The 14,764-nt window shown below is 47.7% G+C and overlaps 1 protein-coding gene across 4 annotated transcripts in view; it reads right to left on the minus strand.

Annotated features, from left to right (window-relative positions):
- Positions 1 to 14,764, minus strand: part of LOC106813090 — a 109,215-nt gene that overhangs the window by 212 nt on the left and 94,239 nt on the right. For all 4 annotated transcript variants that reach the window (XM_014817145.1, XM_014817141.1, XM_014817144.1 and 1 more), the window contains 2 exons: positions 11,986 to 12,049; positions 1 to 2 (listed from right to left, as the gene is read on the minus strand). The exon at positions 1 to 2 is cut by the window's left edge and continues 212 nt beyond it. In XM_014817145.1, the coding sequence (XP_014672631.1) occupies positions 1 to 2; positions 11,986 to 12,049 (66 nt within the window). The remainder of the gene's footprint in view (positions 3 to 11,985; positions 12,050 to 14,764) is intronic.

The following is a 14,764-nucleotide window of genomic DNA, read 5'->3' on the forward strand; positions in this document are numbered from 1 at the left end:
AGCTGTAGATACAACGTACGAAAACAGATCAATGCGCCAACCACGTAGACTGACCCGCCGTCAACTATCGCCTCGGCCTGGAGCGGCTCGCCGCAAACGAGCGGCGGCAATCTGGCGTAGAAGCCGCAGCGTTAAGATGACGATGTATTGATCGCGAGCAAAGCAGAAGCACCCACGAGCACACGCCATGCCTCGTATAGTAGGTATCAGGGGAGAGATAGTGAATATAGAAATAAGTTGTGGATATAGAAATCAGTTAAGCCTAACTCTAACCCTAATTCTAAAATAAAACAAAATTAGCCAAAAATAATAAATAATAAAATAAACAAGAGACAAAATTAGCCAATCAGAGCCGTCCCCTAGCGGATCACTATCTCTCCCCTGTGCAGAATTCTGCCTCGTACTTCAAAATTCACTCCGACGCAGCGGCGGAATCGAATACGAAATGTCGTCAGACCACCATTAAGGGATTCCTAGCTTACGGGGGGAACACAACTCAGAAGTCGGGGCGTGAATCAGTAGCTAGGTCAAACCACACGATTGCTATCTTCATGATCAGACGTCTTCACGCTTATCTATGTAATACAAAAGTACTATACTATAGTATAAGTTCTACTGCTTATATACGCACACGAAAGTTAACAAGCCGATGGGACGGTGTTTGTAAGGTCTGTGTCATTACAAGGTTGGTCGATCGAGTTACGAGAAAGATGAGATCGCTCAAGGTGCCCACACGTCGCCGGAAATCCTACACTCTGCGAGAACGCGCATGCCGGCAGACAGATGGCAGCACTTTCCTCCTTCAGGCAGAATCTTTGCGATGCAATCAAAGTACACTATCTCCATCGGCTTTCCTGTACAATGCCTTCGCGGTGTACCAACGTTTCTCCCCTGTGAGTTACTGCTCCGGAAATCACTTGGAGTTTCCTGCATGCGAAACCGTACCGGAACTAATGCACTGGTTTCAATGTATTATATGGGGGATATGAAACACTCCATCACGGAAACACGAACCATCCCCTACCCGAGCAAGTAAGACAAGCAGCACGGACAGCAGCAGTCAGGCAATGATGCCATTTTTTTGGGCATGTCTTCTGATTTTCATGTACACACAATCAATTACCTAGCACAAAATAAATCGACTTATGCGCGCGATCGTGACGGATTGATCACGGTAAGGCAAACAGGTAGTCTATTAAGGGCTATCCGGACAAACACCTGCATTCTGAGTGAATACACTGAACGACCGAGATTCTGTTTCATCACACACCGACTCGCCGAGATTTTCATGGCCTGCATTAGTGTCTGCTGCGTGTGCCAGGTGGCACCACTTACCACACACATACTTTAAGGTGGCGTATAACAGTAAGCGTCCGCGATTGTTCCCCGTTGCACTACTTCGTCTCTAGAAAAGGGCTTTTTTGGCTTTTTTTTTGGCCGAAATTCGGCACTAGAGTGCAATAATTAGCATTATGCACGCAAGGTGGATGCCTCGTGGACGTCGAGAAAGCATTAGAAGTAAAATTATTCTTGTTGTGTATTCGTGACATTCCGTCAGGTGGCGTAGTCACAGCGACCGGTAGGTGTTTTTTGTGTATGAAATGTGTTCAGACAACTTTGCAGAAATTCGCATCATAGAGCTGGCAAAAGTTTCGAGGGGAGCATAGAGCATGAATCTGTAGTTATTTAACCTGAATAAAGTGTATGTTTTGTAAGTGCAGTAACAGTGTGAGTATTTTTAATTAATTTCTGTTCGATGCTTATTCAGGCCTGCAGCCTATGGACGGCCTCTACTGTTGTTCAACTCCTTTACGAGTACAAGACCGAAATACACTAATTAAGATCACTGGCAATATTTACAATTACAATTGGGTGGACAGGAGTGGGAGAGCAGGGGTGGTAGTGCTGGAGCGGGAGGGCAGGTGTTACTGGAATGAAATCAATACGCTCGTGAAGGTACTGCCTTCGTCAACATCAATGCAAGCGCCTCCACATCATTTACGTGCAAGATCACTGATGATCACGCTGATTCAAACTCATAATACAACGCGGATTTCATGACAACATAAGTGTAAACTATTTCTTATTAAACCTGTTGTCAACATTATTTCAGGAGTGAATAATAATAGATAGAATAGTAACATATTTCATTCGAACTCTTCGACCTTGAACTGAGCGCGATCGCCTTATTCAATTACGCTAATAACAGAGATCCCTATTAGCAGGAGTAGATAATAGGGATTCCCTATTATCTACTCCTGCTATTATCAGGAGTTATCTACTCTTGCTATTATCTCCTATTACCCGCATCGAATTATTTCATCCATCGTGCACGCAAGCTATTGGCATTTCCATCTATAGACTAGCCGAGAGCTCGAAACTAACGCTCATAGGGTCTATGTCCCCCAGGGTACTGCCGGAACGTACCCTGGGTACGGTCCGGTATACCGGAACGTACCCTGGTCACTATTTGATATGGCAATATGGTTAGGTTTAGGGTTATAGGGTTAGGGTTAGGGTTAGGGTTAGGGTTTGGGGTTCGGGTTAAGGGTTAGGGAGTAGGCGTAGGCGACTCCTAGACTCGTTAGTGGAGTAGGCGAGGTACGGTCGGCATATTAGATAGTACGCAAGGGTACGTTCTGGTATACCGGACGGCGTAACCAGGGTAAGCGTTCCGGCAGTACCCGGGGGACATAGACCCTCTCAGCGAAACTAACAGGGGTTAGAGACGTGCCAGTGCCACCACGACAGGCACTTGGGACAGAGTCAGTAAAAACTGCCGCATTATTCACAAATAGGCCGCTACTACGGACGTACCGCTCAATTACAGTCCCACTGTTGCGTCACTGTATATCCACTTTCCTTCATAAAAACCTTTTTATTCATGTAAAAACTAACGATAGTGTGCTGTGTCGCCATGATAATATCAAGAGCATAACGAGAAGGATTTATTTCTTTATATGCTCTTGATATAAAGTTTATATATATAATATATATACAGGAGTAAGATCTATATTATCTTACTCTGATATTATCATGGCGACACAGCAACACTCGCCAGCGGCGAGTGCGGGACGCGTTCGGCGTTAGTTTTTTATGAAGGAAAGTTGATATACACACACTGGCAGGCAAGAAAAGCCCGCAAGTGTACAGCACAGACGCGGCCCATTGACTATAATAACGAACGCTTGTTATTACTTATTACAGTGCCAATGGCGCGTGTGTGCTGTACGTGCGGGCTTTGTTCTTGGGCTGCCTAGTGGATATACAGGTTACGGCAACAGTTGGACTCTAATTGAGAGGTAACGTAGTAGGGGCGCTATTTGTGAATGTGCGTTCCATTAATATTTTCAGTTTTTACATGACTTCTGTCGCCAATGTACTGAGTGCGCCACAGCAGTACAGTCAGTTCGACGCTAGCAGCGATACGATGGCAAGTAATCATGGGAAGGCATCACAGCATCGCCCGGCTCAGAGATGAAACAAGCGAGCAATGCAGCATATAGGTGATCGCTCGATCGCATCGCTTGACGCACATGCGTCAGCAGAGGAACGGTTGCTGCTGCTGCTGGCTGCTGGCGGCTGTCTGCTGCTGTTTGCTGTTGTTGCTACGCTGGCTTGCTACTGCTGCTGTTGCTGCTAGCTGGGCTGCTGTTGCTGCTGCTGGCTGACTGCTGCTAGCTGTGGCTACGCTTACGTTGCTGCTGCTTGCTACTCTGCTGTGCTAGCTGCTGCGTGGCGTGCTGTTGCTAGCTGCTGCTGCGTGGCGCATAATCAAGAGACAGCGTGTGGGAGACAACGCGAGACGCGCGGCCAAGACGTGGCATTGATACGGGATCTACTTGTACAATAACCAGACGGAGGTAGGGACACGTTTCGCCCGGCATCGCTTACCGACGAAAAGAAACACGCAATCAGTGACTGCGGGCCGACGGATGCCACGTGACTAACTGACGGCTGTGCGTGCTTTGTCCCACGGGGCATGTAATGTGCTGCCCTCTCGGGCGTCCTACAGCCTAAACGCGACGACGAGAGGCTCGTGCGTGTGATGCCATAGTGCCAATGACATTATCCAATTAGCCCGACGCTATCACATCGCTTTTGCCAAGCACCGAAGACATCCTTAGCACTAGAGTGAGGCTTGCGACCGTAGTATTAAACCGACCTGAGGAAGCTTGAACACTCACTAATCGCAAAATCATGCGATTTGGATTGACAACATAGCAACTGCCCGAAAGATACGGTATCTACTGTGTATATAAAGAGCGCGTGTATGCAGTGCACACGTTTCCTGCCAGCAGTCAAAAAAGCAAGCGCGAAATGGCCGCTTAGATGATGTTTATCGTGTGTTCAAAACGACAATATATCTCTTATCTTGATCTGGGCTCAATGTCATCGAGGAATGAGCGGTTGGAACCGCACAGGGTTAGAGCAGTGCACATGCAGAGACGGCCCAACGGCTCCGGCTACACACACAGCCAAGCGTCCACGCGGCGCGCGCTACACCCACGCACGCACGCACGGCAACACACAGCACGCACACGCACACGCGCACGAACGCAACACGGGCCAGTCGAGCACAACGCACACACAGCGCCCCGCAGCACACAACAGCACGCAACGCCACAACCGGCGAAACGGACGCACCGTCATCCCCACCCTGACACACACACACGACAACACACAACACACACACACACACACACATCAGCGCGCGCGGCGAGATGGCACTCATGCGTGCTAATGAAATTACTGACAAATGACAACTGTGGCAGCGTGGCTCAATGAACACATCAAATGTGGTCTCCCGCCCAAACAGTACGGCCGCATAAAATATCATCTAAATAGACTAATCATCTAACCATGAAAACGTAACTAGCTTTGCCGCTCAGGCTAGCTAATTCATGCTAATCTCACTCCCAGCGATCGTTTCCCGCATACCAGCGATTATCATCGGGCAAATTCCTCGACAAGGCCTCGCCTTTACAGAATGACCTCCATCAGCCATGGTTAGCCTATTACTATGGTGACGCTAAGATGACTATCTATATCCGCTAGCTCATAGAACTATGCCGCATTCGCTCCGACCACGGCCTGTGGCAAAGCGGCGAAGGGCTGGCAATTCTAGAGGTATCATTCAATATGCCGCAGGCTTATCACAATATCATGGGCTATCGTACGGACAAAAAACAAGTCCGTAATAATCATATTCACCGGCGCTTATAGTGAGGAATTTTAAATCGTGAATAATGGGTCCGCCGTGAATCTGAATAATAGCTCGAAGGGTCGTTGTCGTATCAGGTACTAAGGCCCGAGGTACTATATCGTACACCCATGCTTTCGACGCCGCTTTTTAAACAATGCCGTCTGCGATTCGACACACCGCCCTGTTGGCAAGCACGACCGCGGCGCTCGACGAATCACGGCCGGGAGCAAAGCTCGTGATGGTTACGTCACTCCTCCGAAGTTAAACCGCCGTAGCGCGAAATACTATAAATAACCGCCAAGGACGCGACGCGGAGTTGCGCTTTATTGATTATAGACTGTCACGAGACTCCGTCTCAGCTCACAACATACAGGACAGTGCAGCAGCAGCAGGCAGCAGGCAGGCAGGCTGAAAGGCAGAAGAAAGTAGCAGCAGCAAAAGCAGCAGCAGCAGGCAGCAGTAAGCAAGAAGCAGCAGGCAGCAGCAGAGCAGAACATAGCAGCAGCAGGCAAGCAGTCAGCGCGCAGCACAGCACGCAGCAGCACAAGCCAGCAGCCAGGGCACCGAGGCAGCACCCAGATGCACAGCAGCCCAGCAGCAGCACCACACCACCAGCAAAGCAGCAGCAGCAGCACCCACCACCCACCACGCAGCAGGCAAGCAGCAGCAAACCAAGCATCAGCCCGGCATCAGCACCAGCATCATGCAGCGCAGCATCAGCACCAGCATCAGCACACGAGCATCAGAGCAGCAGCAGTAGCAGCAGGCAGCAGCTAGTAGCAGCAGTAGGCAGCAGTAGGGCAGGCAGGGCAGCGCACCAGAACCACACCACGCACACCGAACCGAGCAGCAGCAGCAGCGCCAAGCTTACCACCGGCAGATATAAACGTGGTATGTGACGCATTTAATTGGGTCGAGGGTCGATCGGAATAACAACAAGTGCGCTTCTGGCAGTGACAGAAACTCCACGCATGCGCACTGCGTGCATTCGCACGTACAGTGCGCGCGCGTGTGTGCGGGAGGGGGAAGGAGGGGATGAGGGAGGAGGGGATGAGGGGAGGAGGGGAGGAGGAGGAGGTATTGTTTTCAAGCAGGCACTGGCACACGACTGCCAATCTGTCACAACTCTGTATCGTGATTGTACAGACGACGATGACTAACGCTGCAGGCTGGTTGGGGGAAGCACGGCTGCGGGCTCTACTGCAGAGATATGACACGGCCGTTACGCTAGTATCACGCACCGCACGCACGGACGCGCACACACCACACACCACACACACACACATACAGTCCACACACGCACGGCATCACCGCACGCACGACGGCACGGCGCGCGCGACGCCACGCAGACGCAGCCACACAACACACACACCGCAGCGACACACACACACACACGCACACGCACAATGCACCACGCACACCAGAAGGAAGGGCAATGGCAATGGCAGGGTGCCAGCCGTGCAGGTCACACAGGCACTTGGAACGTTTCAATAATAACATGATGACAACTAAACACGAAATGTATTTAGTACCAAAGTCTCAATGTTTTTCTACTCTTTTTCGCCTATTATTACTGATAATTTCCTGTAAACGCCGTTGATATGCGTTCAAAGTATACGTCACGCACACCGCTGTTCACAAACAACAAATAATTGTTGTTATTATAACTCTTTACTCTAGGGCTACGGTACGGGTCAAGCTTGTAACCCGGGTCCACGCAGAACCACTCGGATGCGCGCATATAGGATGAATGCGAATGACCGAGGATGACCCTTATCCCACATTCACCTCCATTACAAAACTGCATATATGCAGATCTAATTGGGTTAATTGTTACTCAATCGTGAAAATTGAAAACGTACAGCTGACGTTTCGCCTCCTGACAGGGGGCTTTCTCAAAGCTGACTGAAGATTATCAGTTTTGACCACCAGATGGTGTGGTGGTCAGCAGCTTGGTCCACACGTGACTGAGTATGTATCCCCCCTCGAAATTGGGTTCAGAATTAGAATTACTGGAAAGGGGGAATTATTTTATTATTTACCTTTTTATTATTATTTATCAGCTGGTTCACTGTCGGTACCACCATCACGGGCGGGTTTGGGTGTTTCAGGCCCTGACCAAATATTGTGAAGACAAATATTACCTAAAATTGGTTGCTATTCATGGCGGACCTTTACTTAGTACAGTTCCCCGTAGCCGCTGTCTGTTGGGGTGGTTGCAAACTGCCATTGAGATAATACTGGACGCAATTAAGGTGACTTATTGCAGGGACACGTACATACAGGGTTCTCCAAGCTTTTTCATTATAGCATGGCGGGGCTGGCTTTACGGTCCTAGTTTTAGCATTTTTTTAGCATTTTTTAGCTAATTTTAACATGGCGGCTATGATATTTAGAGTGGCGGGTGCATTTTAGGATGGCGGGGCTCGACGATAACCTGGCGGGCTGCCAGGCTATAAGTGCTCTTGGAGAACCCTGACATATAGCCAGGGGTGAATAATGACAAAAGAGTTTTGACACGTATCGGATGCTGATTTCACTAGATTTCGTCTTACGAGTTTGACGTGAATAAAAATAAAAATGAAAACAAACTTGAGCTTCCTTCATTATCCACCCACTGATATAGGTCACACTCTAGTCTAACAGCGGTACGTTACACGTATCAAAGATGGTCTGTCTGACGTGTTTGTAGCTGGCTGCATAATCATTACGTAAATTCTACAGGGATTGAGCCACGCCACTTTTTGAGCAGAAATCAAAGCACTCGCTCTTTTGGAAAATTACGCGAGTGCAAACTTTCGTTTCGTATTGCGAGTGGCTGTAATACTTAAAACAAATTAACGAACACGCAACACATGGTAACTAGACGCAAGCAGATATAACAACGAACTCTCTGTTGACCGGCGTACAGGCCTTGGCTTTCTCATTTACACTGAGCTGTGGGATATATGATTTATGTGCTAACCGTCATTAAATTTATCAACATTTATGAATGTGTTTCCGCAATCCCGAGACCCCCCTCACCCCAACCTTTATCCAATCCAAGTGTAATACATTGCAATCATAATTATTGAAGAAGTAGTTATATCTGTTCTAGAATTTAAAATGACATAAGAACATTTATGAATGTGTTTCCTCAATCCTGAGACCCCCCATCCATCCTTATCCAATCCAAGTGCAATAAATTGCAATCATAATGATTGAAGAAGTTGTTATATCTGTTCTAGAATTTAAAGTGACACGATTTTTCGTTGTGGAACGGCTTCAGGAACTATAACTCTTTCAATCAGAGTGTCATTTGAAGATAACGCAGTTTGAGTGCCGTGAAGAGAAATAACTGCATCCGACTTATAGCTAAAACAAGACATTGACCACGCAAGAAGCGACGATTGCTCGTTTCGACAACCCACATCTCGTGAAATGAGAAACGATAGCCTCCAGTCCAAAACTTGTGAAAGCAGATAGACATAATAATAGTAACATTTCTCATCTTTATCTCGGTAATTTATTGCAATCATTATTGAGGAAACCTTAAATTCAAGACGATCGTAAATCGCCCACGAGTGAACGGAGTGATTCACTTCCGCCATACACATGACGCACATACTCTTGATATATATATGTATACACAGGTAAAAATACGCAGCGAATGCCTGACGGCATGGTAGCGGTGGTACGGTGACACTGACAGAACTGCAGCAGTCGCTAGACGAATAAATTATAAACCTAGCCTACATGAACACGTGGTTCGACTTCATTTTAGTATAATTCTATTCACTGAAACATTTCAAGTGCCCGTGGCAATGCTTATTACCCAAGCAAGCTGTCAAAATGGATAATTCTCATTATGTAAATTCAGTATGCCGATTAAGGTATTTAAATAGAGAGCACTTCACACTTTCCTATCTGTCCCATCTTGCTTTTTGTCAATTTCCGGGGAGATTGCTAGCCATACCAGCCCAGACAACACTTCCTGCACTCGTGAGTGCAATAAGAAAAAATGAAAAAAACACATCAGTGACTCAAGGCCACATTTCTCTACTTACACAAACATGAAAACACAAAAGCGTTTTTTGAGTACAAACAGCTTACAGTTACACTTCGCCTGTTTTCAAGAATGACAAGTGGGTTTAGTGGTTTAGTGGAGGGGGCAGATGATCTGGAAAAACATTCTTTCTGCCTACAGGCTGGCTATGCATACTGCCAGGGGTGAATCATGACACATTTGTCTTTAATAACCTCGAATACCTACCACCTATCAGACTATATAACCAGTGATCACCATTTACTAGTTTTATCTATTCCGCACGACCCATTGCTTAAAAACTCCTAGCTGCCTAACTCCAAGAAACGGTATTGCTAGGGTTAGAATACTTTTCAATATACTTTAGTATATTGACGTTAGTCACACAGCCTGGTCGGGTTACTAGCTGCCTAGATCAAGTGTTTCCAACGACTATTCCTTACTCTCCTACTCTATGTCTATCTCTAATGATCAATTGTCCAATGATTGCATCCCTCCTACTACATACAGCCTTTCCTCCCCGCTCATGTACCCATGATCTGCTCAACAAGAACACATAGATCTATACACGAACGCACGCACGCACGCACGCACGCAACACATACACACACGCACGCGCGCACGCACACAACACATACACACACACACACACACACACACACACACGCACGCGCGCACACGCAGGCACGCACACAACACACGCACGAACGCAGGCAGGCAGGCACGCACACACGCACACATGCACACAACACACAGGCACGCAACACAACACATACAACACACGCACGCACGCACGCAGGCACGCACACACGCACACAACACACGCACGCACGCACACAACACATACACACACACGCACGCACGCACAATGCCTAGAACTATTCACTATTCACGCCCTAATTATACCTCATCCACCTAATACCATTTCCTCTCCTACTTCCTGGCGAATTCAGTGTTTTTATCTACCTTACACACCGCGCTCACCACCTTAGTAACGTACAGCGGGCACGGGCGGGCTAACAACCAAAATCCACATACAGGTTCGGACGTCGGAGTAAGTCGTTAGCACACAATGTGCGATTGTGCGGGGAAGGGGAAAAAACAGGGCGAGGGGGAGACGGTGCGTGGATACTGCAAACATGCCTACACACATACGTCGCACCAGCGGTGTGACACACGTAGCAGCAGCAGCAGCAGCCAGCTACGACAAAGGTGGGGGGAGCCGAGAACTTGACACCCTAGCACGCAGCAGCGAAAAAAAACTCGAAGCAGCGGACACCACCGCATAGGCTGCGCGATTTCCAGCGGAGCGAGAGAGGGTGGGGTGGGGGGGGGGGGAGGGCTGCTGCTCCTGCTGTATCCAGCACACTACCACGCCACCGCTCTCATGCACATAGTGAAGCATTGCGGACACACCAGCTCTTACCGATACTCTGCACTGCCTCGTCTTCTCTCATCGTGTGCCTGCGCACGGGTTTCATGTTGCTGTTGCGTCAAATCCACGCATGCACGTCCGTTTCTCGCGACAACCACAATCACCACTGTTTATTTACGTCGGCCATGTTACATACGATACTGCGAAATCTGCCGAGAGGTGGCACCACCTACTTATCGATCATACGCGCTAGGGTCGATGGAATATGAATTCTGAATAAAAGCTAACAAACGTCACAGCGGGATTGCGCGCATGCGCACATGCACATGTCGGTAAAACATAATAATATATGCCATACATATAGTGTATATATACTGTATGTGACATTTCCTCGATACATACACGCATTTTTATATCCCAGGTGCGATTGGTTTTATCTTGAACAAAATCACACGTTACCCTAACATGACATGATACAGTGACAACAAGTGACGTAACGAGACAACAAGCGACGTCACGAGACAACAAGTGACGTAACGTGACAACAAGTGACGTAACGTGACAACAAGTGACATACAGCCTTGTTTGGTATGGTATTTATACTCAACCTAATCATATATTGGTTAGTTCAGAACTATTAGATAGTGCTGACACCTACCGTTCTTGTACTAGCAGTAATTTGTATTTCTAAACTTGAAAGATTTTATTTTGTTCGTATATTGTAATGTAATTTGTATTCTGTGACAATCGTTTGCGTTTACTGTTGGTGTCTAGAATAAAGGCATTACAATGAATATGATTGTGTTGAGTGATATTATAGGTTTTGTAAAAAGTGCAGTCAGCTAGCTACAGAACCAATGGTAATAGCATGAAACAGAACACGCAACAATAGAAGAGCCACCAAGTTCCGCACAGGCTACGGAGAGGCTTTCTAGCTAGCAATGGTTTGTCGGAGGCTTCGTAAATCTACGAGTTCCGTGAACGCACATACATTGGCAACACCAGTGAGCAGCAGGGCTGCTAATGTTTGGGAATGATGACTTTTTACAAAGCTCTAGAAACCATAGACTGGTTCAGAGTCCAGAGCTTGTCATCGGCGCGTACCCCACGCAACTTAGAGCAGGAATGGTGCAGAGGGCAGGGAACCAGTCTATAGGAACCATACCGAGAGGGTATGCGCAAGAATCGTTCGTAATTATGTCTAAATGAATACCATTAGCTTCCTATGTTCCTATGTTATTAATTCTTATGTTCGCAGAGTATCTAAGACAGAAGATAACACAGTATACACGCGCGCGCGTGCTGTGCGCGTTTGGCCGTGCGTGAGCGCGCGCGCGTGTAATGAACGTAAATGATGAACGTAAATGAACGTGTACCTACCTATGCTTTGAGGGGAGGATGGCCGGTCTCTGGGCGACAGCGAGTTGTTCATAACCGCATTTCTCTGAAAAACAACGGCCAGAACGTGAGATTACCGCGCAAGGCGTGTTGCATTCTACATCTCTAGCGCGAATCGCTGTGGCGTTAGCTCCCGCACCGGTTACTGCAAAGCAAGGGTAGTAGTAGTATGCACGGGACTGTTACGTGCATAGGGCTGAAAACACACGTGAACGTACGAGTGTTTATTAGTCACACGGTCCGGATAAGTGCGGCATGTTTTATTACAAGCATGTTTACGAGAGGTGGCAACGCTGGTGTAAATATGGCAGAAGGGGTCGTTGTCGTATATGTAGTAACCGAGGTGTCGGCGAGTATGTCGCCTACGCCTACTACCTAACCCTAACCCTAACCATATAAGATAGTTCCCTCGGGTACATGTTATACGACATTATACGACAACGACCCTTCGTGCGTAAATATGCGATAAACCTCGCTATGCTACTGTAACTAGCGGTGTCGTTTGCGACAATATTATGTGCAGCATTACATGTTTGCGTCTTACGGCGATAGCAAAGGCTGGTTAACGTCTGGGTTTATTTTGGTCGGTAGGTTCATTATTAGCAGGAAATTACGTTTGGTTACAGGGCTGCAATATTTACCTAAACTTTTTGTCCCAGATAAGTTAAGTAAGTAAGTAAGTAGACGGCGCATAATCTATAAAATAAGCATAAATGACATAAGGCTCTGGAGTTTGGCATTAGTGACGCTGTTATGTTAGCATTGCTGTCAGGTTTAAAGCTAGTTTCCATCCACTCGCATTTATAGGACTTTCCGACTACGGTCTGTACCGTAGCGACTGGAGTGAAACTAGTTTTAAAGCTTGACTCTGGTTTTAGCACGCATCAGGTGTAAGGTGCAATATTGGTTCGCACTATGCTTGACCATAATAGCTTGTCCATTACTATCACCGCAAATTTCTTTTATATAGACATAGAGGTTTATAGGTTAGGGTTAGGGAGTAGGCGTAGGCGACTCCCTAGACTCGTTAGTGGAGTAGGCGAGGTACGGTCCGGCATATTAGATAGTACCAGGGTACGTTCTGGTATACCGGACCGTAACCAGGGTACGTTCCGGCAGTACCCCGGGGGACATAGACCCTCTCAGCGAAACTAACAGGGGTTAGAGACGTGCCAGTGCCACCACAGGCACTTGGGACAGAGTCAGTAAAAACTGCCCATATTCACAAATATGCCCTACTACCGTACCGCTCAATTACAGTCCCACTGTTGCGTCACTGTATATCAACTTTCCTTCATAAAAACCTTTTTATTCATGTAAAAACTAACGAGTGTGCTGTGTCGCCATGATAATATCAAGAGCATATACAGAAGGACTTATTTCTTTATATGCTCTTGATATAAAGTTTATATATTATATATTATCAGGAGTAAGATCCTATATTATCTTACTACTGATATTATCATGGCGACACAGCACACTCGCAGCGGCGAGTGCGGGAGCGTTCGGCGTTAGTTTTTATGAAGGAAAGTTGATATACACACTGGCAGCAAGAACAAGCCCGCACGTACAGCACACACGCGCCCATTGACTATAATATTACTTATTATAGTCAATGGCCGCGTGTGTGCTGTACGTGCGGGCTTGTTCTTGCTGCCAGTGGATATATACAGTGACGCAACAGTGGAACTGTAATTGAGAGGTACGGTAGTAGGGCCTATTTGTGAATGTGCGTTCATAATATTTTCAGTTTTTACTGACTCTGTCCCAAGTGCCTGAGTGCCACAGCAGTACAGTCAGTCGACGCTGCAGCGATACAGATGCAAGTAATCATGGGAACGGCATCAGCAGCGGCCACTCAGAGATGAACAAGCGAGCAATCAGCATATAGGGCATCGCTCGATCCCATCGCTGACGCACATGCGTCACGCAGAGGACGTTGCTGCTGCTGCTGCTGCTGCTGCTACTGCTGCTGTTGCTGTTGCTGCTACTGCTGCTACTGCTACTGTTGCTGCGGCTGCTACTGCTGCTGTTGCTACTGCTGCTGCTGCTGCTGCTGCTGTTGCTGCTGCTGCTGCGTGCATAATCAAGGAGACAGCTGTGTGGAGACAACAGCAGACCCGAAGACGTGGCATTGATACGGGATCTACTTGTACATAACCAGACGGGTATGCACACGTTTCCCCGGCTCCGTTACCACGACAACCGCATCCGTGACTGCGGGCGACGGATTGCCACGTGACTACTGACCGCTGTGGCGTTGGCTCCCACGGGGCATGTAATGTGGCTGCCCTCTCGGGGCGTCCTAACAGCTAAACGCACGAGAGAGGCTCGTGCGTGTGATTGCCAATGACATATATCCAATTAGCCCGACCTTCACATCCTTTTGCCAGCACCAGAGACATCCTTACACTAGAGTGAGGCTTCGACCGTAGTATTACCACCTGAGGAAGCTGAACAACTCACTAAATCGCAATTCATCGATTGGATTGACTCAGCAACTGACCCGAAGACTTCGGGTCGATACGGTATCTACTTGTGTATATAAACAGCCGTGTATGCAGTGCACACGTTTCTGCCACAGTCAAAAGCAAGCGCGAAATGCGCTAGATGATGTTTATCGTTGTTCAACGACAACTTTATCTCTTATCTTGATCTGGGCTCAATGTCATCGAGGAATGAGCGGTTGGAACCCACACGGGTTAGAGCAGTGCACATGCAGAGACGGCCCACCGCTCCGCTACACACACACACACGCACG

The sequence above is a fragment of the Priapulus caudatus genome, unplaced genomic scaffold (assembly GCF_000485595.1).
Source record: "Priapulus caudatus unplaced genomic scaffold, Priapulus_caudatus-5.0.1 Scaffold724, whole genome shotgun sequence".
NCBI classification, from domain to species: Eukaryota; Metazoa; Priapulida; class Priapulimorpha; order Priapulimorphida; family Priapulidae; genus Priapulus; species Priapulus caudatus.